Here is a 22,452-nt window from a genome sequence, read left to right as displayed (position 1 = left end):
AAGAAAAAAAGTCAAGAGAACACTTACATCCCATGGAAGCACCTCTGGGTTAATGATGTCAAATAGGTTAGTTCCCTGTTTGTCCAACAGCCTGGTTAGCTCAATCTCAAGAACTGGAACACACGCCACAAAGGTATTACAGAAAACCACATTATATAACACACCACTTTACCCCTTTTCCACGGTAGATGCTTGAAAGTAGATGCTTGAATGTAGCCACCGAACAACTACACAGTTGGTAATTTGAACCCTGCTACAACACGTCTACCCAAACCCTTTCTTTTAACCTGACCCTAACTTTTAAGGAGAAATATGTCAAATATTTACTGTATTCAATCATAAAATGACCATGATATGTCATCAGATACTACTTGTGACTATACTCTGTGACAACAATGCTGTGAAAATATTACAGAAATCATACACACATCCACACCATGGATGTATTAAGAGAACTGGAAACAGCGTACGGCGGGAAGCCCCGTTCATTCCAATGAGAGTGCTCAAAAGCGCTAAAAGCAATCATGGAGCTCGGATCTTCCGCATTGACTGGCCCATGACGTCACGATGGACATGCGCACTAGCAACAGTTTGTTTGTGTTGTCGTAGCAACCGGTAGCAACATGCTCGTTCATGAGCTTCTCTCTCGTGTCTCAAGTATAGTTCATTCTCTTAATACATCCATGGTATACGTGGCGAACTCATGGACTCGCTGTTTCATTGTATAAAATATTCACTAATGTTAAACGTGTTTTGTTGTTCATGATTGTTTACATGCTTATCTAAATAAACGATGGATGTACTTAGAGAACCAAGGAGATGTAATCATTATGTCGTGCTACTAGCTAGCTACTACGCGCGTTCATCATGCCTAGTTTAATAACTCTGGATTCGGCTACTAGTGAAAGTTAAAAATGTTAAAAACGTGACGTTTTAAACAAAGACCCTACAAACGGCTGCATTTTCAAGCTTTTTGGTCTAAACGTCATACCCAAATTAAAAGTGGTACAGCTCCCATATACTTTGACACCCTGGGGTGTGCCTGATATCATTGGAAAAGAAACACTGTTTGTTACAAGTGTCAGGGTGATTCTAGGCCTCACTGACACAGAGTTACAGAGGCTAGAATGGAGGTTTTTTATTTCCGTCCAAGTCATACATCTGTAAAATTATTAAAATACACTGCTGTAAACACATCTAGAGATACAACACAATGTAATAGCCACATGTCTCAGTGTACTACAGAAAAAATCCAGAAGCCAAAAGACTCAAAAATGGATTTTATATGAATTTTTTTCTACATATATGTCTGTGTATGCGTTTTTCTGATTTCCATTTGAAAAGTGCAAAGAAAAAAGCCAATAAAATACAAAATAAAAAACTTCTCAAATACACAATCACACCCACATCAATCATACACATACTTGAAATAACTATATACATAAATATATAGAAATAAGTCATTATATATTGCACAGGCTGTCATATGCTTATAGGAGGCCCTGTTTTTGCTTTGACACAGCTCCAGCCATTACAGGGTTAAAATTTCAGTGGCACATTTGGTATCTATCAACTTGTCTGCTCATTGGCTAAAAATGTAGATGGGTCTTATAGCATTTAAATGTAACTGGTCCGAGCAAATGTTGCTCGTGTACACGTGGGCTCACATCGCGTCAGAGCTTCAGCTTTCTATTGGTGTATCACAGGCAAACCTTTACCGATTGGCTTAGGAGCCTCAGGAGAGAAGCGAGCAGCGATACAAGTAGGGGAGAGTGGGGTGATTCCATAGACTGTATATAAGAATGGACCAACAGATCCCGTTGCTCTGGACGGAGACCAGTGAAGGCCGTTAGAAGCACTTTTCCGGTGAGCGCTGAGCGTTACTGCGCAGCCTCCAACTGAGAGAGACGACGTAAATGTGCCGTGAGCAACGTGTCTGAAAGTTGTAAGTCTTCTGGTAGCTGTGCCAAGAGAAATCTCAATCATTCCCAATCTTGCAGAGACGGAGAGCGTAGGTATATGTAAGGAGATAACATAGGCACAGGCTAATTATTGATCACTAAAATGATAGTTAACATTAGTAATTACATTTAAACAGCTAATGTGAGACGAAACTGCCTGCGCACTTCTCCTGTACTATACGGTAATTCCTCTACTATGCGACAGTAAGTCGCGTGGTTATGACGCAATCGTTAGCCTATTTTTACAAAAACGTCTGCTACGGAGCCATAACGTGAGGTACAAGGTAATGGAGCCTTTTATACATTGTCGTGTTTCTTTAGAAATAAACAATGGACAAATAGAGTCTTTAAACTCTTCAGATGTAAAGTTATTCACTGTCAAAGTGACGTCAAAATGAATGGCAGTCAATGGGATGCTAACGGGGGGTGATCGCTTTGTAGCATTATAATGGCGCCATAGGAGGTTCGCGGTCCGAGGAGAGGCTTACCCCCTTGGGTGATTCGTGCCAGGGGGGAAGTAGATCCACCCCTTGTTTCTGGAAAACCATAGAAGAAATTGGTCATGTGACCACATCATTTTGAAAAGCCATCCATTTTACTCATCCTCCAAAGAAAAGAGACACATGGCATGAGAGGTAAGCACATTTTAGCTCAAAAAACTGTTTTTTTCCTTTCAAAGTAAAATGTATATATATATATATATATATACTTGTCTACAGACAAGTTTGAAAACATTTCACACATGTTTTAGTGCTTTAGCAGGCTACACAATGAGTCTATAGAGTTAGCATGATGTTAGCTTTTAACTGCTGGATCATGCTAGTTTTTCAAACTTGTGGGTCTGGGGTGATTTGTGCCAAAGGGCCTGTGTTAAGTTGTGCCAGTGATGAAGGAGTCATCCCTAGAGGTGATGTGCTCAAGAAACTACCCACACCCCAAAAACTTGGTGGTAGAGCCAGAAGGGAGCAGACATTTATATTCCCCTGCAGCATTGACAAGTGGGATGTTAACTAGTAGGCCAGATCCAGACCACCTAGACCTACATACTCACAGGGGATAATCTGGAGAAGTGAGGAGATGGGCATGCCTCATCAGTGTTTGATTTAGGCCTACTTGCCATTTGTTTAATTTAGCTAACACTGATTTCAGTTTTGAGTTTGCACTATGTTATTAAAGAGTTAAAAGTAAAGTTTTATTAAGTTTTTAAGTGGCCTAAGTCACAATAGAATGTTTAGAAATTAGCCTAGTCACTTTATTCTTATATGTTACATAATTGACAGACAGCGTTCTATGTATGTCAACAGGCATCTATTGCCAAAGCCTTTTTGCCTGAAATGATTCACAAATATCATATATTGTATCGTGTATTTAGGTTTTTTGTGTTTTCCCAAAACCTACAAAATATGACTTCATTCCAACAGTTTAATAGGGTGACAATATCTAAATAAACCTTAACTGAGTAATTTTGTATTGAATTTGTCTTGCTTTCATATAGCATTACAGTTCATAACATTAAAATGTTCTGTTTTACTTCAGAAATCACTGGCACAATTTACCCCAATGTATTCCCCCAAAGGCACAACCTACCCCGCACCAGGGGCAAGTTGTGCCACGAGACCACTTTTTTCCCAAAAGCTATATTTCTGAAACAATTTATTTCAGATCCAAAGTTATTGTTCTCAGGGATGCACCACATCCTGAAATATATGTACATCCTTAAGTTAAAGGCATTACTGTCATGGCCTCACTTTAAAGTCACTTTGAGTAAAAACTGGCACAACTCACCCCACTTTCCCCTACGGAAATGAAAAACAGTTTAGCGATTTTCCATTGTGATTCGGCCAGAAACATCAAGATTGTGAGGCGAACAGCTTGTTTTGGATATAATGGCTTGGATATTCCATTTCCTTGGACACTTGGATTTAAGAAAAAAAGTTTTGGGCAAAAAATCCCCACAGTGGCTAAAGGGACAAGGAAAAAGGTATGCATGCACTACACACCAGCTGCTGTGTTTACGCTGTATTGTTTTATTTTCTATAACTTTTTAGCAGTTGTGTAACTGCTATAAATCATCTTATGCTTTGTGTGTGGGCTTAATGGAATCCTGAGAGTCTAAGCTTTCAATTGGTGTGTCGCATGGCTGTATATTTTGAAGATTTAATGCTTTAAAGTTATAAAAACGTTTATGAGTGGAGGTTACAGCGACGCCACAGCCACAAGGTGTACCGTAGACGGTACGGTGACCGTTAAGAGGTTGTGTTCGGGCAGGTAAGTTGATGTACCCCCAAAAAAACATCTTTCTATGGGAAAAGTCCTTCTGGTCCAGAGGGGTGCAGTTCCACCGTTGGCCGCTAAGCCCATGGTTGCTTTAAGACATGGCGCTGTTCCTGGGGGCTTGATCCACACAAAAAACAAAACATACACACATCCCTTACCCCCTCAGTGCAATCGGACTCTGTGCAATAACTGCTGTGTTTACTGTTTTTTAGCTATTTTTTGAGAACTGGAATGAATGTGTATGTACGAGATGAATGTGTATGTGCGAGATGTGCTTGGGTGAGAATGTGCTGGTGTATGTGCATATATGTATATATATATATATATATATATATATATATATATATATATATATATATATATATATTTTAAAATCTTTTTACTCTATGCTGCTATTTGGAGAGGATGGCTCCAACAGAATTTCGTTGTATTGCATACAATGACAATGACAATAAAGATCTATCTATCTATCTATCTAGCTAGCTAGCTAGCTAGCTAGCTATCTAAAGCCAGTATGTTCTCCTTTGAAATTTCTATTCCAGTCCAGAACGTTTGCTTTTTTTTTGGCCTGTGTGTTACCTCCCACTGCCCATTTTGAAACACCGGGTTTCCAGATATAAAACAAAAACACAGCGTGCTGCGCCTATGAAAGCAGCAACCAAACAAACTGGATCAACAGAGTTAGATTATACCCAATCTAAAAAACCTTGGCATCTTTCTAAACATTTGCATGGCTACAGATCATATCATATCAGGTAAATGTTGGAGATGCATTTGAAAGATAGAGACAGACGCGAGTGTTGATCCATACGGACCACAGATTACACCACTAGCATGCATCTAGCTAACGTTGATGTTGTGTGGTGTTGGGTTCAGCTTTTTTCAACCTGGCAAACTGCGTGAGCTTCGGTATGGGGGAGAAGGGGCCGGGAGGAGACGACTCTCTCCAGTATTTTGAATTTGGACTGTAGTACCCATTTTAAACGATAGCTGTCAGTATTACATATTACTCCTTTAACCCTTCATAGCTAGCTGCTAACTTAAGTGTTAATGCTTGATGCAGTATGCCAATTTTGTTCGGCGACTCATTTGGTTACCTACATTCTAGCATCTACCTATTTACACAATTGGAATTAAATAAAACATAACACAACATGCAACCATTATAGGTTCCACTTTCATCTCCTGAAGTTACATTTTGACCCTGCTATAAGTTGATACTCCAAGTTAAGGGTATTTTCAGGTCAAGTTAGCAATGCTGTTGATTATGATTGCTCATATAAATGTTTTGTAACATCACAACTACTACTGCTATAGCAAAACAATAACTTTAATTTTTCTACTGAATTTGGAACAGCCAACAATTTAACATGAATACATTTGAGGAGGAGCCTTCCATGGTGAAATCAGCTGCAGGAACCATTTGTTTAAAGGCAATCTAGCAGATCAAGCTCATCATCATTATTGTAAAATGAAATGCATTTGCCTGTTGAAGCTGCAAATCTCTCATCTCAGTAATTGACTCGCTTGTTAAATAAGTTATTATAGTAATGTCCATATATTTTTAAAATGTTATGTTGACAGTAATTGTATGAAAGCCATTCTAAGAGAATACGTTCTGATGGTGGGGTCAATAGGTTGAAGTTTAAGCCAGGTTTCACTTTATTGTGTGTAATTTTTTTTTTCCTTACCAGACAGGACCTTGGGAATGCCTATCTTCTCCACAGCTTCTCTTATGAATTCCAGTTGTGCCTCATCTAGCAGCTGGAAAAAGAGAGACTGATTGGTGATTGAACAAGTCCAATCAAACATTCAAACAACAGCATAGTTCCAACAAGCAACATGGACAAAAAATTATTGAAATGGGAGAAAAATACTTACTTTTGTGTTCTCTTGTAAAATCTTTGTGTTTCTTTTCTTATTATTAATTGGTATCAGAAGAATAATCATGTACTACAATATGTGTCATTTTTACTTTAGGGATTACACATAACAGACATATATTGTTTATCATACACGTGTCATGGCCGAAGTCAAAGAAAGCAAAAGCAGGTCTTTTTCATCTCCCATCTTAAATATTTTCCTCCATGTCCTGTGGCTCTAGCTGTATTTAAGCTAGAATTGATCTGCATCACTATCATGTCAAATTTCATATGCAGTTTTAACTATAGTATTTTTCACATAAGAACATTTTGGTTAGTGAGATCAACTGAAAATAGCTCTTACTGGTTGATGTTGTAAGGGCAGCTCAGCTTGCAATACAAAGATCCTAGAGAGGAAGAAGAATCACAATCACACACACCAAGCACAGGACATGGACTTATGGTGTGTTCACACCAAACATAAAGCAAATATTTTGTGCGGCGCAATTCCATACAAAGTCTATGCAAAGATCCGAACGGACGCAAATTTGTGCTGGGCAACACAAATGACGGGGCTGACATAAATACGTAAAATTTGTGTTTTCGACATTCTCCTGACATCCTGATGTTGTTGAATCAGTCATCAATGATACATATCTTAAATGCCTGTGAGTTCAGTTTTATTTTTATCTACAGTATGTAGATATATTTGTGTATAAATAATAACATTGCTGTTGATTTATGCCTAATTTAGCTCAATCTATCAATACATTTGTCAAATTAAATCTTATTTAAAATACAATTCCAGTTAAATTTAATCCCATAATTTCTTTCACTTTGTGCATTAAAACAGTAATAATAATAAATAAAGCTGCAAGCAGCAAGGAACATGTAAACTGTGCCTTTCCTTGACTATCTGACACTGCATTAGTAACACGTTATTTCCTGCGTGGAGTGTGTGGCACTGGAAATTATGTATTGCAATTTTATTAAGCACTTCCTGTCGTAAAATGTTTTTTGTAAGGGCCCGAAGTATAGGGTCACAAAAAAAAAGCAAAAAAGCACTGCAACTACTCAAAGCGCTTTACACAGTGTAGGCACCATTCACAGACACATTCATACACTGGTGGCAGAGGCTGCCATACAAGGTGCCACCTACTGCTCATCAGATTTGAGAAGGATCTGTTAAAGGGATACTTCACCAATTTAGCATTAAGCTTTGTCTCAGTAGAAACACGGTAGTATTTTTGAATGATCGTGCTTCCCCCCCTCATGTCCCCCTGAGAGGGGAGATCTCTGTATTGTGGGTCTGCAAAAAAATCTTCCGATGACGTAAAACGACGATTTTTGCGTCATCGGAAGATTTTTGCCCAGAGGCAAAGGACTACAGCCAGTACTAGGAGCTACTTCCGCATAGCCAATAGGGGGTTGGACTCCGGCATTCTCCGAAATTTTACGAACCAAAACGACTGTCAGCCATCTTGAATCCTCGCGTAGCGTGGCTTCTCAGCATCAAAACTTTAGATAGATAGATTTATTCGTCCCGAAGGAAATTTTAGAACAACAATTATGTGCATTCAAACTACCGCACACGTGTACCACCGGGATACATTGGTACAAATCGGAGACTATGCAGGACACTTTATTACAGACGGAATACTCGACACAGCTTCGCCCGCTGGCTATGGAGACCAGCTGTGCAGCTCGATGCCTCTGGCCGGTAAAGGGACATCATCAGCGGGGGACGTTGAACGAGTTTGTGGGTGTCAAAATCGTGTTTGTTGTCCGCCCATTAGACAACAAACTGGACTACATCCAATCAACGAAACTCCCAACGCAAGTTCAGAGACTGCTGTGTTTTTGTTGTTGTGGAAACAATTGCTGTATCGGAATATCCAGCTACGGACTATCCAGCTACCAGTCTAGCTACTCTACTAGCTCTGTCGCCAGGTAAGGCTAGCTAGTGGAGGTGAGCTGTGTTAACACGGACTGCCTAGTGCAGAAATGGGGGTGCTTGTATCCAACTAACTGCTGGTGGAGTTTGTGACTGTTAAATGCCGACCATTCTACATTACACGCAAATTTGTATACTTGGTGATACAGTCTACCAAGCGCTAATGCTAGTAGCTAGCTATGTGTTAGCTGAATTTTACGGAGCATATCATGCGTGTCCATTGGAGGGACAGTCGCAGCTTACGAAACCCCTAATGTTCACAAAAATTCATTAAATTGAAATCGGACACCATAGTTAGCTTTATAAGACCTTGGGGTAGATGTTATGTAAGTGGCGTGACGAAATTCAAACTGTAAATATACGAAAGTTATGCCGAAAATGAAGCTAACTAGCTGCTATCTGTACACATAGGATTAGAGGGACAGTCGCAGCTAACAAAACCCCTAATGTTCACAAAAATTCATTAAATTGAAATCGGACACCATAGTTAGCTTTATAAGACCTTGGGGTAGATGTTATGTAAGTGGTGTCACGAAATTCAAACTGTAAATATACGAAAGTTATGCCGAAAATGAAGCTAACTAGCTGCTATCTGTACACATAGGATTGGAGGGACAGTAGCAGCTAACGAAACCCGAGAAACGGTGACTTTCACTGGGTATGGAGGTTGCAGCTTTCTCGTCAGACTGTGTGGAGCTCCTGAAGTCCGACACGTCTTACCAAATTTACAATTAGCCATCAATTTTCGTAAAACGGCCCATAATTGAGCTTTATATAGTTGATTTCTCGCTTAAAAAAGTATCAGAAGTGAATTTAATAACGAAATAGCCCAACAAACAATGTATAACTTTGCAGTGTCTGAAATATGAGACCTGCTGTCTCTCCAATGTGTTTTACAGCCTACCAAGCACTAATGCTAGTATGTGTTAGCTGAACTTTACGGAGCATATAATGTGTGTGCACTAAATGTAGCCTGTTTCGTATGTTGTTTTTATATGCCATTTTTATATATGTTAATTGTGTAACCATTTGAGCCACGGTGAAACGTTGTTTCATGTAACTATATGGTTGAAATGACAATAAAACACAGTTGAATTGAGTTGACCGTCTCACTGTCTGTCTGTCTGTAAACGGTAGGCGTGGCTTGGGAGTATACTCAGAGCAGCGAAGCAAGTGCATTCTGGGATTTGGTGTCTTTCAGCCACATGAGCCAAAAACACATTTCCTGGCTTTTCTCGGCCTAGAAGGCACCAATTTAAAAAAAAAAATCACATTTATACTACATAAGTGACCCAATTTAAAGGTATATTCAGCTTTCCAGCGGTGAAATATCCCTTTAAGGCCTCTAGGAGGAATTTTTAAAAAGTTCCATGTATATGTTGTCACATGACCTATGACATCATGTCCGAGCTATCGACTATTCCTTCACAATTTAGGGTCACATTAGTCGTATGATTATACCAACCAAAAATTAAACTAATCTGATAAATCCTCTAGCAAACACCTTGCGCAAAATACAAAATGGCAGACTTCTGCTTGGGTGGAGCTAATGAAAGCAAAACGGAAATATGTCTGAAATGATAAGAGCGATGTGAGTAGAACATTTTGTGCTGAATGTGACAGTCATCCAGTAAAACAAATAAGAATTGGACTTGATATTGTGGTGAAAATAAATGGAAGGTCTGCAAATGATAATTTCTGTAACTTTCCAAAACCGGAAATCCAACAATCGGGCAGACTTAACACAGAGATGGGCCAGACATGTGCAGGTGAGAAAGTAAACAGTGTTTAAACTTCTCTTCCAAGCTCTCTACCAGACCTTAGTCGTGTGTACAATCAAGTGCAACACCATTAATGCCTTTGGGGAAATGTCCGCCATTATCTACATTAGAACACATATCACATTTTGCCCTCTCCATGACCGCAGGCTTTATAGCGCACCTTCGAGTGAGGCCATTTGTAACAACTTTCCCTCAGACACGATTGGATGACTGTATGAAATGGTTTGTTTTGAGCATACTGACACATTTGTGACTGTCTGCCTATGTACGGAAGCAAGTTCTCCATCTATCTATGTTATTGTAGAACCAATAGCTTTCTGACTGATTAATGCAAAAATGTGTGGGTGCTTTCATGAAACCCAAAAATATAACTATATATATATATATATATATATATACACATATAGATGTATGCCATACATATATGGCTGTCAAAATAACACGTTAATTTCGATTAATTAATCTGAGAAAAAATAACGTGTTAAAAAAAATAACGCAGATTAACGCAGATTAATCCATTCCATATTGACGTTTGACCCGGAGCCGTTCTAGCCACCATTCGACTGTAAAAATGAAGGAGGGAGACGAGAATGCGCTGCCTGGATCATTAACTGGAACATTTACTTGTAAAAATCTTCTTCCTGCCAACCCTGGCTACCGAAATCTGGTGCCACTGATATGTCTGCACTTCTCTCTGGTGCTCTTAAGATGATACAGGCAATACAAACACCGCTGCATGTGACGCTAGTTAACACTATACTCGACAGCAGCTAACGTTAGCCTACCGCTAGCTAGTAGCTGGATTAAACACATTTACAATGCTGACAGCTAACGCTGAACGGTGTAAAGTTTGACTGTGTTTTACTGTAGAGGACTGTGACTCAACAGCGCGATGTAACAATCTGCAGCTGCCGCCGGAAAAACAACACAGACGGTGCGTTCATTGAAACTGGTAAACTACAGCTTCGTGGTGCATTTGAAGTTATTGTAAATGTCCTCGGTGGTTGTTTTTGTCGTTCAACAGCAATTTACTAGTGAAATAAGTTATTGTTATTGTTATACATTATTATTAAATCATTTAATTTTGACCATATGGCCTTAGCAATAAACAAGCCGTTCTTTAATGTCACCAACTGTTGTTTAGTACCCTTTGTTTTCTTTTCTTTTTTTACTTTCTTAAAAAGTATCGGTTCAGGCACCGTTAATTATGTATGCGATTAATTTCGATTAATTAATCACAGAGTCTGTAATTAATTAGATTAATTTTTTTAATCGATTGACAGCCCTAATATATATATATATATATATATATATATATATATATATATATATATATATATATATATATATATATATATAAGTTATAATAAATTCATTTGCAGCCTAAACTCTGCATGAAAGTCGTTCAAAGCCCCTAAGTCTTGTAAAAATCTACAAGAAATGTCTTACTCTGACGGGTTACCATGCAGGAAAAGTTTCTTGTCAGCATAGGAAACTGTGACGTCCATGGCCACATCCTAGATATAAAAAAACAAACAATAAAAATGTCACTCAAACACAGTGAAATCATCACAACATTTACAACTATATAATCACATTATCACAGATGGTCATATTTTCACTTTTTAACTAAGCCTCAGTCACGTAATATGCCAAGATGTAAAAATACTTTATTAAATGCCTTGCTTTGTTGCATTCGCATCAGAAAGGTTTTGCGTCAGATTTTAATATGGGATGTGCATGTCAATCTGCCTCAGAATTTGAAAGCAAAGCTGTAGACTGTAAAGTTTGTATAATTGTGACCTCTTATAATAAATAATTTATACTGTATTGATCCCACAAGGGAAATAACATTTTTTTTCACTCTTTTATTAGAACACACTTATAGTCTATCTCAGTGGTATTGTGGTATTTAATTTTATCATTCCTTACAAATGCAATACCAAGGGTTGCCTGGCAGATGTCGCCATTTTGACTGTATGAAATGCTTTCCAAACACAGCAGATTCACATATGTGCATCAAACATATTGATAACACATTAATGGCTTTCTAAGTACATTGGTCTGCTTTTAAACCATTTTGTTCTTGTACTAAATAACAACAAAAAATGCCTATTTAAATTATAATAAAGGCCTCATTCAGAACACTTAAACTATATAATATGAACAATGTATGAACAACATGTACAGAAATGTGCAATGTGGTAGCAGTGACATTATACTAGTAGTAAGAATAATATAGATATAGATATATGCATTGCATTAACAGAATATATAGTAAGTGCACCTTGACCACACATTTCAGTATTTTGAGATAATAAAGTTTACCTTGACCTTTTCCTTGAATAGAACACAAATATATGGATAATATAATCCATATAATGGGATGGATATCCCTTTAAAAATCATGTATGTATGTATGGATGGATGGATGCAATAATTATTTCTATTTTTCAAATGAATGAGCTGCTCTACAATATTCCACATACTCCATGAAAACTGGAAAAGCACCTCTTGTGGTACAACTACCCCTGATTGGGAATCACTGTACCACACGACACCATAGAGCAGTACAGTGGTGTTCAGGAAAAATGTCTTTTAGTAGTGTGGGATGCATCAAAACAGCATCAACACTCAACTCATAAAAATTCTGTTTTCTTTAACTTTCTATCAGATGTCTGAAAATGTCCTGTCACAAAAAAAGTAGCAAAATACCGTTTGAAAGGAGAGTGTTGGTGTGCCTTGACTCCCACAGTGGAGCTGCCCAGAGGCCTTCCCCCAGACAGTCGTACCCAAGGTGGAGGTGTTCAGGTAGGGAACAGATGAACTCCAGACTCTTAGCTCTGGAGAACCTGATTCCAGCAGACACTGAACACACAAACGCAAAATAATATGTCTCACCTGATAAAGGTGTATATGTTTGCATTTGGGAGTGTGCAGGGATGAGAAGTGTTACCTTTCTAATAAATTCAGGCATGGCACTAGAGAGATTTGTCTTGAAAAGTTCCTGAAATCACATTTATCAATATAAACAAGAGAATAAACTGCAACAGTTGAAACTTCTCTGACCAGATGACCTGGTTAGCTAAGATGTACAGGCACATAGCATATTTTATGTTTGTAGTATTTTTTTGCATAAGCAAAACCAATAAGAGTATTACTCAGGTTCAAAAAAGCAGTAAGTAAGCTACCATCAAAGCCAATTTTATCAATAAGATACCACATCCATATGTGATGTTAAATGTGCCCCACCTGGATGTTTTACAGTACATGTTTGAAAGTGATGTGCTTACAGTTAGCTCTGCTCCAGAGATGTAGAGTTGGAAACGGCCATCTTGGTGGGCAGCAGTAAGCATGGGGTTGAAGACCTGGTCTGGGGTTAAACACAAGTTATAGCTGTACTAAACAAGATGTTTAGTAGAAATACACCTGTAACTCACAAAGAGAGGAGATAATCTTTATAACTGAGACACTGGCCTACCCTGCTGCTCATGAGCTGCTGCTCTTTGACCATACTGGAGAATTCAATTCAATTCAATTTTATTTATAGTGTCAAATCATAACAGAAGATATCTAATAATATAGAACAGGTCTAGACTACATCCTAGCATTTTCAGAGACATAACATTCCCCCATGAGCAACAGGGGCAAGAAGAAATTCCCCTTTAACAGGTAGAAAGTTTGGGCAGAACCAGATGGCTATGAGACAGAAAGCGAGAAGCGTGAAGTAATTTAGATATATATTTACTTACTGAATTTATACTTTAGGTTTATTGAGGTTATGCTTTAAAATGTCCGTAGATTACTTTAAATGTTTTACCAGTCATAACAGCTAGAAAACAAATACATGTGAAAACTGCCTTACACAAGAGATATCTAGAAAATCAAGTTTCTACATAATTTTACCGCACAAAGATTCTCAGGGAAAACAAAAAGTTGCTGTCTACAATAATATCAATAACTACACCAACCTTAGACAAGGACAACAAAATTAGATGATTCTTTAAAACCTGAAATTGCATTCAGTGACAGACTTTATTTAATTCTTGCTTTCTAAATATATCTGCGCATATCAATTATGGTATGTAAAAGGTTAGGGAAAGATTAAGGTTATGGTTAATAAAAGTGCAAAAGTTAATTGCAGGTCTGTCACTAAATTCAAAGTGTGGATAAAAGTTCCCTTCACAGCCATCCTCCATCCTAACCTCACTATCCAACTCGCTACATAAAGGACAGACTGGGTGTAAATACTACACCTGACTAAACAGATACATCAAAATCTAAATGGCAAGAGATTACTTTTGATGCTGTTGATTCTAGTTTTGAGAAATGTAATGACCAACTTTCACAGCATCACACCTACAACCTAAGTCCCAAAACCAACAAGAACATCGGGACATTTCACATTGGATACTTGCTTTATTGTTCCATTCCTTTCTAATGTACCTGCACTTTTGAATTAAGCCAACTACTGACCTGAGACCCAAAAGTAAAGCATCATGTTTTCCGTCAGCTGCTTGGGGTGGAAAACAGAGTCATTGATGACAGCGGAAGCATTATTGTAGTTGGTCAGCCCCTGGGATATTTATAAAAAAAAAAGGAAAGATAAGGCGAGGGATGAACAGAGAGACAACAATATGAGCTTTTACACCTAAAACAAAGTGATTCTTATCTACATGTATGTTATGGTTTTGTACATTTTCAGTTTTTTTTGCATTATTCTGTATATTTCTGTTCCCTGTTGTGTCTTATCTTGTTGTGTCAAGTCTCTGTGTTTAGTTTATTTCATGTTTCCTGTCTGTGGTTCTGGTTTCCTGTTTTATTTTGATAGTCTGTTTTCTGTCTTGTCTTGTCTAGCTTTACTTTGTGTCTGTTTGTGTTCCTGTCCTGTCAGCGTGTCGTAAGGTGTGCCCTTGTTTTTGGATTCCCTATTCTGGTTTTTGTATTTTGGACCTTTTTGCCTGTGCCTTCAGGACTTCCTTCGTTGTTTGCTCTCCTCATTTTTGTTCATTAAACCTGTGTTTAACCATCGCCTGCCTGCCTGCCTGCCTCTCTCTGCGTTTGGGTCCTCTTTCCTCCGCCTCCCCGTAACAATGTACACCTCAATGTGAATTGTTAAACTCTGAATGCTACTGCTATCCATGTATGATACAGAAGGAACTGTACAAAAATGATTAGGGGTGGGCAGGGAGCTGACCAAGAGCTAAATTCCTATGTATATGATGTATTACAGCCAACTCCATAAACTACTGTGTATTATCAATGTTTGACAAAGTTGACAATTTCGATCAAAAGTTATCAAAAGAATTATGATAATCTGAAAAAATCTGCAAGTTATGGAGGAACAACTTCCTGTAGGTTGCAGTCAAAACAGGAAGTAATGCGTATATTAGCAACAATTACTCCAATTAACCAAAAAACCCAGACTCAGTTGTTCCCCATGCTCCACTAAGGCTGTGTGTTGATGTCAATCATCCATTAGGTGGTGCTATTTTACAGGAAGTGTTGGGTATATTGGCAATTACTCCTATTAAATGGAACTCAGTTTTTTTGTTTTTTTAACCTGGAACCGATTTGCGCATGATTTTGTATTTATGTGACTGATGGGAACAATCTTTTTCTCCAATATTAAGCAATACCACTGCAGTTGGCAGCAGTGAAACAAGCTGCAATGGAACGTTAATGGGCAATTGCGCAACTTCAATTTATTTCCACTAAAAGTGCTTGTTTTGCCACTGACATCCTCAGATTACTATTCTAAGTTTCTTACAACAGTATGTAAAAATATCCCTTCAGAAGTCGATATTTTGGTTGAAGAGTAAGATAATTTTTGTTTAACATGAAAAAGCCTATCCAAATCCACCAGACTCAAATTAAATAAACATTAATTTTATCATTGTAAAACACACTTCATTCAAAGTCAGGACCCGTGCTTGCAGGTCTAGTGTTTTTCTTGTTTCTAGTTCTTAGTTATTATTTCCTGTTTCATTTTGAAATACTTATCCTGCACTCTACACTTTGGCTGTATTCAGGACTGCCTACTACATACAGTACAACCAACGAATACAGTATGTAGTACCTACTGCATATTGCACTGTTCAGTAGTATGCAGTAGAAGTGTTATGTTAAATCAATACTTTTTTCTGTATGCTAGGTCAGGCTTAGCCTTTAAACAAGCTTTTAAAGCACTGGACAAAAGAAAACAAACTCATACCACTATTGCAATTGAAAAAGACAAATTATTGGGCTTTTTTATGACCATTGTGTGTTTACTTTAAAATATACTGCATGGTTTAGCTCCCCCACCACTTAAACAATTTATTACAACAGCTCGTGGTGAAATAAAACAAACAAGATCATAAACAAGGGGAGTCTGTTATATACTGTTATATAAAACATTGCTCAACAAAATGTGCTCAAAATACTTTTTCAGTTACAGCAACAAACAGTGGAATGCTAACCCCACAAATATTGGAGAGTGCATGAGTTTTGGTTAGTTTGAACTAAAAAATAATGTAGTTGTCATTAAGGTCTAATGATGCCTCACTGACTGTATTGTATACACATTGGTCTGTCCTACAAGTATACTAATTAGTGTTATGTGGAATAATATTTTTAATATTGTTATATTGTACTGTATACCCCCCCAGGGACAACAGATCGAAATAAGAATTGTGATATATCTGGTGCAATACACTTATTCTGCACTGTCTCTTTTTTAAATAATAATAATAATAATAATAATAATAATAATAATAATAATAATAATAATAATAAACCAATAAATGAATGAAAATTGTAAGCTTTTTCAAGATGGAAAGAGCCTATGAGGAGCAAGGATTTTAAAAGGGGACGACGAAGTTGCCTGCTTTCTTCTCGAGGTAATTCAGCCTATTTGTGTAAATTCAAAGTTTTATAGTTGCTTGGCTAACTATAGCATGGTTGTGCATAACGTTGTGATTTCCCTGGCAGACAACTCACATCATGTAGTTGTAACACAGACTAGGCTACAGCTAGAACAGCTGTGTGTAAACGATGGAGCTACTAAGAGCTAACTTCGGGTTTGGCCACCGTAGGAGTTAAAATGTGCTCGGAATGGGAAGGGCTAGAAAGTAATATTCAGTTGGTTATCATATACAATTTCACTGCTAGATGGGAGAAATTCTTACACAATGTAGCTTTAAACAATAATTATGAACTGAAATATTAAAGGAGAAATATGTTATATAATTACTGTATTAAATCATAAAATGAACATATGTCATCAGATATTATGGAAACATGCTAAGTAAAGTGTAGATCGGGCCCAAAAAATCAAGCCTGACCCTACCCGAGCCCGTGCACATTGTGTCCCAGCCCAGCCCGGCCCGACACATTAACTGTAATTATGAGCCCGAGCCCAATTTTAACCCGACAATTTTTTAATACGTGGGCCGTTCTGACGTTCTCAACTACAATTCCGAGTTGTTTGAACTGCAGAAATCTGTTTAGAAGGGGTATGCTTGGAGAAGTAACAAAAGAGGACATTGAAGGCTGACTATCATCTTTTCTGCCATGGCAAGCCTGCTTCATGTGTCTAGTCTGTTCATCGTCCTCGTTTTTTTGCTGTCATAGGTGAGCAGCGTGCCGCACTAAATGCACTCGACAAAGCCAACACATATTCTGTCACTGCCCACGACTTGTTTAAAATGGTTCCATACCTACGACTTTCCTCCAAACTTGCTCAAAGTTAATTCTCCTGTTTTTCTTTTTTTCTTTACATCTTCAAGCTCCATGTTGCACTTGCAAGCTACACAATACAGCACAGCAGGCCCAGTGGATACGTGCGAGTGGAGGATTATGGCATAGCTTTCTCCCCACCCAATTAGGCTAATAAATTAATGATTAAAAAAACACAAATGCTTGATCAAGGGCCCAAGGATAGTGGCGGGAAATATCGGCCCCTGGGTCAGATTGGGTCAAGATCGGGCTCGGGCTCAGGCAGAGAATCTAAACTCTAATGCTAAGTTGAAATACTTTCTTCTTTGGCAAAAATACTAAAGACAGTGTTTTCTCCTTTAAAATTTCTATTCCAATCTGGAACGTCTGCTTTTGTTTTGGTCTGGTTGCCAGATATGAAACGCAAACACGGCGTGCTGCAGCCATAGAAGCAGCAACCAAACAAACAGGATCAACAGAAATAGATTAATTCTACCCGATCTAAAAACTGTTGGCATCTTTCTTATAGGGCTGCACGATATAGGAAAAAACTGACATTGCGATATTTATTCTGTTGTAGATTAGAGTTAAGTTTCCAGCTTCGCGGCCTTGAACCGTAACATTAGTTGGGACAGACCCCTTGTTTCCTAAGGCTAATTATATTAGCTTTAGCCTGGCTGGTAGCAGCTTTCTTGCAACACTGTGGTGAAAAATGGCCAGGAGACGTTGTTATTATGTGATTTATTTTGTCTTTGCAGCAAACATAAAACTCTGATTACTGTAGGTTCACTACCCATGGAAAAGCATGTACATCACTGTGTCTGCGACAACTGCCACTTATGGTACATTTCTACACACGAGAGAGCCTCACTTCCCATCACAACCCCGTCGGACTAACGTTACATCACATACACACGTTACCCACATGGCCACCTGTCTTAAAGGGGAAGGGTCAGCCGGTAACAATCACGTAAAAGGAGAATGGTGAAAGTTTACTTTTCTATCAAGTAGCAAAAAAGTTGTAGCGTTAACATTGCACGTTCTGCGATGTGACTATCGCACATGCGCACATCGCGATGTAGAGGATGAAACAAAATACCCTACTTTCTTAAGAGTTGCATGACCAGAGATGTGGTAACACGGGTAAATATTGGAGCTGCATTTAAAAGATGGAAATAGCTCTTTCATTCACTCTAGCCTTGAGTTCCAATCCTTTAAATATTTAGAGCTGAAGAAACAGTGCTGGTCGATCTGCCATCCTTGTGTTCCGACTTGCTAAACACCTCTCTGGTCACCATCTTGAGTTTACTCAAAACTTAACCTGCTGTTGCACAGACAGACAGTAACAGCCTATTGAGCCAGTCTGAGGGAAATAACCAGCTGAGGAAAGCAAGTGCCTCAGGCCCGGCAGAACCGCTGTCGCAACATCTCATTGTAAATTCCCTGCAGGCCGTGTCTTCATCCATTCATCCATCCCTCCAGGTCAAACTTTGTTTACCTGTAAACAGGGCTGATGCTCTTTGGGTTTTGCAGGGAAGATTTGGGGAAATCAGGGCCTTTTTTTGGTATAGTCTGGGCAGACAAAGGCCGATGCGTGGTGACAGTGCGTGACAAACTGCAAAAACTACAGCGACGGATGCTCACTATTGGCCCAACTTGGACCACTGGCCGACGATCTCCTTGGTGTGTCAGGGCCTTTATAGGGACCTAAAAGATGTGAAAATTAGAGAATTCTTGGAAGCTGAGTTCCATGGCTTTACTGGACCTCTAGAGGTTTTGGGAAATGCCTGTTTACTATTACTATTACTATACTATTCTTTTTATTACTTATTTCCCAATAAGTCTAGTTTAAGATGAAATTATTAATAATAATAATTAATTAATATTTAAAAATGAGTTCATTTTTGGTGGACATTGGTTCAGTGGTCTTAACATCCTCCAATTGGCATCAGAATTCCACAATGTGTGGTCCTACAGGCATTGTTGCATGAATAGTTTATAGATAAAAATAGTTTGTTTGTCATTTGATTTAAGGTTGTAACATCTGGGCAGTTCATTAACCAACTGGGCAGTGGTCGTATTTGTTTTGGCTATGCAAGAACACAACAGAACATACAAAAACAAAATCAGAATAAGATAAACACAACTATACTGACACAGTATAAAATCTATAGAAAGTTTTCTGTAGAACAAAAGGAACTCAGCTAGTGGTAACAGAAAATACCTGTTTACATTCCCCAGGGAGTCCAGTTTAACTTGTTAATATATGAACACGTTCATCTTTGGAGTTCAGTTGTCCCAAGTTGTCTGATGTTCCATTTTTTTCTCCTAGTTGGCAATTAGAACTTGCCTTTTGTGTTTTGGAATCTAGTGTTTTTTGGATACCTATGTTTGATTCTGTACTGCATTCCTACTTCCTTTTAGCAGAGATGGGGACTCGAGTCGCACTTAAGTCGCACAGCTGACTTCAGACTTGACTCGGACTCGAACCAAAAGACTTAAGACTTGACTTGCGACTCGACCCAAAAGACTTCAGACTCGAGCTTCGAGACTCGTCAACAACATGTTTTCATGCATTTATTGCTTTTTAAATTCATTCATGTATTTCTATTTTCTTTTATTGGCACATATACGTTGGGGAAACGTATGACGAGCCTCATGTCCCCTGCCCTTTGCCATAATGTGCAACGTAACGCATGCGTTATGCCTTATGTGCGCGCACTCACATAAAACAAAATACATTGACATGGCGATATCAAGTCCTCCCGGAGTTGTCCCTTTTGTCCTTAGTTTTGCTTTCAATAACTTCGTAAACAGTGGCAGTAAGCGAACAGTTTGTTGTGGTTATGGACATTTCTGTTGGGGTTGTTTATATTTCTGTTGCCTGTTATTACAATTCTGTATGTTTCCTGTTTTGTATATTGTTTCTGTGGACTGTGTATATTTCATTGTGTATATTTCTGTTCCCTGTTGTGTATATTTCTGTTTCCTGTCTTATTGTGATAGTCTGGTTTTCTGTCTTGTCTTGTTTTACTTCCTATGTTTTCCCGCCTTTTTGTGATTACTCTCCCTCTCCTAATGTGTTTCACCTGTTGTACCACCTGTTCATTGTTTGCTCATCACCTCTTGTATTTAGCTTCTTTGTTCCCCTTGTGTCTTGTCAGATCGTTTTGTGTTTACTCCCTGTCTGTTTGTGCCCTGTCTGCATGTCTTAGCCTGGTGCTTTTGTTTTGGATTCTTCCCTGCGTTCTTTTGTTCCTGTAAGTTTTCCCTATGATTTTTTTCCCTGTGTTTTTTCCAGCCTCTGTACTGCCGTTTTTGGTTCAATAAATCCTCGAGTTCAAACCTTCTGCCTGCCTGCCTGCCTGCCTGCCTGCCTGCCTTCTCCCTGCGTTCGGGTCCACTATCCCCTGCTCACTGTAACACAGCTACATGCAAGGTGTGTGGCACAAAGATAAATGATGCCGGATCAACAACTTCAAACTTCATCAGGCATCTCAAAACGCACCCAAATAGGTCAGTCACTCACACGCTAATGTGAAAGAGACGTTACATTTAGCATATATCGTCACAGGTAACAAGCTAACCATCGCAAAGTGTTGTGCTAATGCTGGGAACAGGCACATTGTATCTTTATAGTTAGTAGTTGCTCAGGCTCAGACATCCATGGCGCACAGGAGGCGGGACGCACAGATCCATTTCCCCAGGAACAAACACTGTGTCGGGAGGGCAAACTCATGTTATGCATATTGATCCCGTGGATGATTTGTAGGTTATTAAGTGAACAAGGTGTACCCGGTCCACCAAACACTGGGCCGTCTTGACTGTCTTAATTCTGCACATATTTCTGTTGCTGTATAGTCCTATTTACTATTTTATTATTTCATCCATGCATGGCGCAGCAGATCCGTGTGCACTGTCACCTGCCGTAGAGACGCTGGCCTCACTAACCTCTCCTGAGTCGGATCTCCCTCGCGCTGGACTCAGCTTCACCGAGCCTACTAAGGGACTGCTCATTATTTAAGGAGCCACCGGAGGAGTTTTGTGGCCTCTAACCTAAAAAGACGTGACCCTCCCCTCGTCAGTAATAATTTTCCTATGACCCTCCAAAATGATTTGAAAAAGAGGAATGACCCTCCCCTTGCATGCAAGTTTCTACTTAGCAAAGAAGTACAGATACCATTTGATTTTTACAGCCATGACATACACGAGTTAACCTCTGCTTTCTCATCTTACACATCACACTCCTCTGTTATGGTGTGGTGGCCATTTCAGTAGATTTACTCACTAACACAGCTTATTGATTTACTCACTAACACAGTAACACAATAAGCATGGAAACTAAATGCACACTTCATGCATTACTGCATTACTTCAGATCCTAAGTTACTCCTCTAGTAAACTAGTATTCACATGAAATAAAACAATAAAACAAAACATTCACACCACCACACACACACCATTCAGCAAAGGACACTGGGATATAGGCTAACCAATTCAACACTGGTTGCTATGAACTTGTCACTAGGCTTCGTCATTGTATATTTTAGCACATAGGTAAAGCTGCCAGCTGAACATTATATTCCAAAACATATGTTTATTTTTAAAGCAGATTTTAAGTTACATTGTAACAATTTAACAATTCGCCCTTATGAAATCCAATCGCGGCACGGCTGTTTTGGAACGCAATAGACAGACGCTTAAACTCAACTAAAATGTAACAGTGAACAGTGTTCGACCTACAGTCTGTTGAGATGCCTCTCCAAACTCACCATAAAACGTTAAGACACGTTGAGAAAAAAGATCCCTATTTTGCCGTAATCCAATGACACGAATAAAAAGTAGATCCACAAAAAGGTAAATGATACGGTGTATCCAGCAAGGCCGATACGAGCGTCACATTCACCAGCCAGCTCCAA

At 38.7% G+C, this 22,452-nt stretch overlaps 1 protein-coding gene and 1 long non-coding RNA gene across 3 annotated transcripts in view; one reads left to right on the top strand and one right to left on the bottom strand.

Annotated features, from left to right (window-relative positions):
- LOC116048675 (cholesteryl ester transfer protein, plasma) overlaps positions 1 to 22,452 on the bottom strand; it is a 28,821-nt gene that overhangs the window by 301 nt on the left and 6,068 nt on the right. For both annotated transcript variants that reach the window (XM_031297872.2, XM_031297873.2), the window contains exons 9-16: positions 14,312 to 14,411; positions 13,129 to 13,208; positions 12,792 to 12,842; positions 12,551 to 12,703; positions 11,285 to 11,352; positions 6,465 to 6,507; positions 5,930 to 6,002; positions 28 to 113 (exon numbers count right to left, since the gene is read on the bottom strand). In XM_031297872.2, coding sequence (XP_031153732.1) covers positions 28 to 113; positions 5,930 to 6,002; positions 6,465 to 6,507; positions 11,285 to 11,352; positions 12,551 to 12,703; positions 12,792 to 12,842; positions 13,129 to 13,208; positions 14,312 to 14,411 — 654 coding nt within the window. The remainder of the gene's footprint in view (positions 1 to 27; positions 114 to 5,929; positions 6,003 to 6,464; positions 6,508 to 11,284; positions 11,353 to 12,550; positions 12,704 to 12,791; positions 12,843 to 13,128; positions 13,209 to 14,311; positions 14,412 to 22,452) is intronic.
- LOC118495459 lies at positions 2,636 to 9,562 on the top strand. Its single transcript, XR_004897890.1, has 3 exons — positions 2,636 to 2,646; positions 3,782 to 3,793; positions 9,368 to 9,562. It is a non-coding gene; the product is annotated as an uncharacterized LOC118495459 (long non-coding RNA).

Source organism: Sander lucioperca, chromosome 7, assembly GCF_008315115.2.
Source record: "Sander lucioperca isolate FBNREF2018 chromosome 7, SLUC_FBN_1.2, whole genome shotgun sequence".
Taxonomy (NCBI): domain Eukaryota; kingdom Metazoa; phylum Chordata; class Actinopteri; order Perciformes; family Percidae; genus Sander; species Sander lucioperca.
This window is presented reverse-complemented; position numbering and strand designations above follow the sequence as displayed.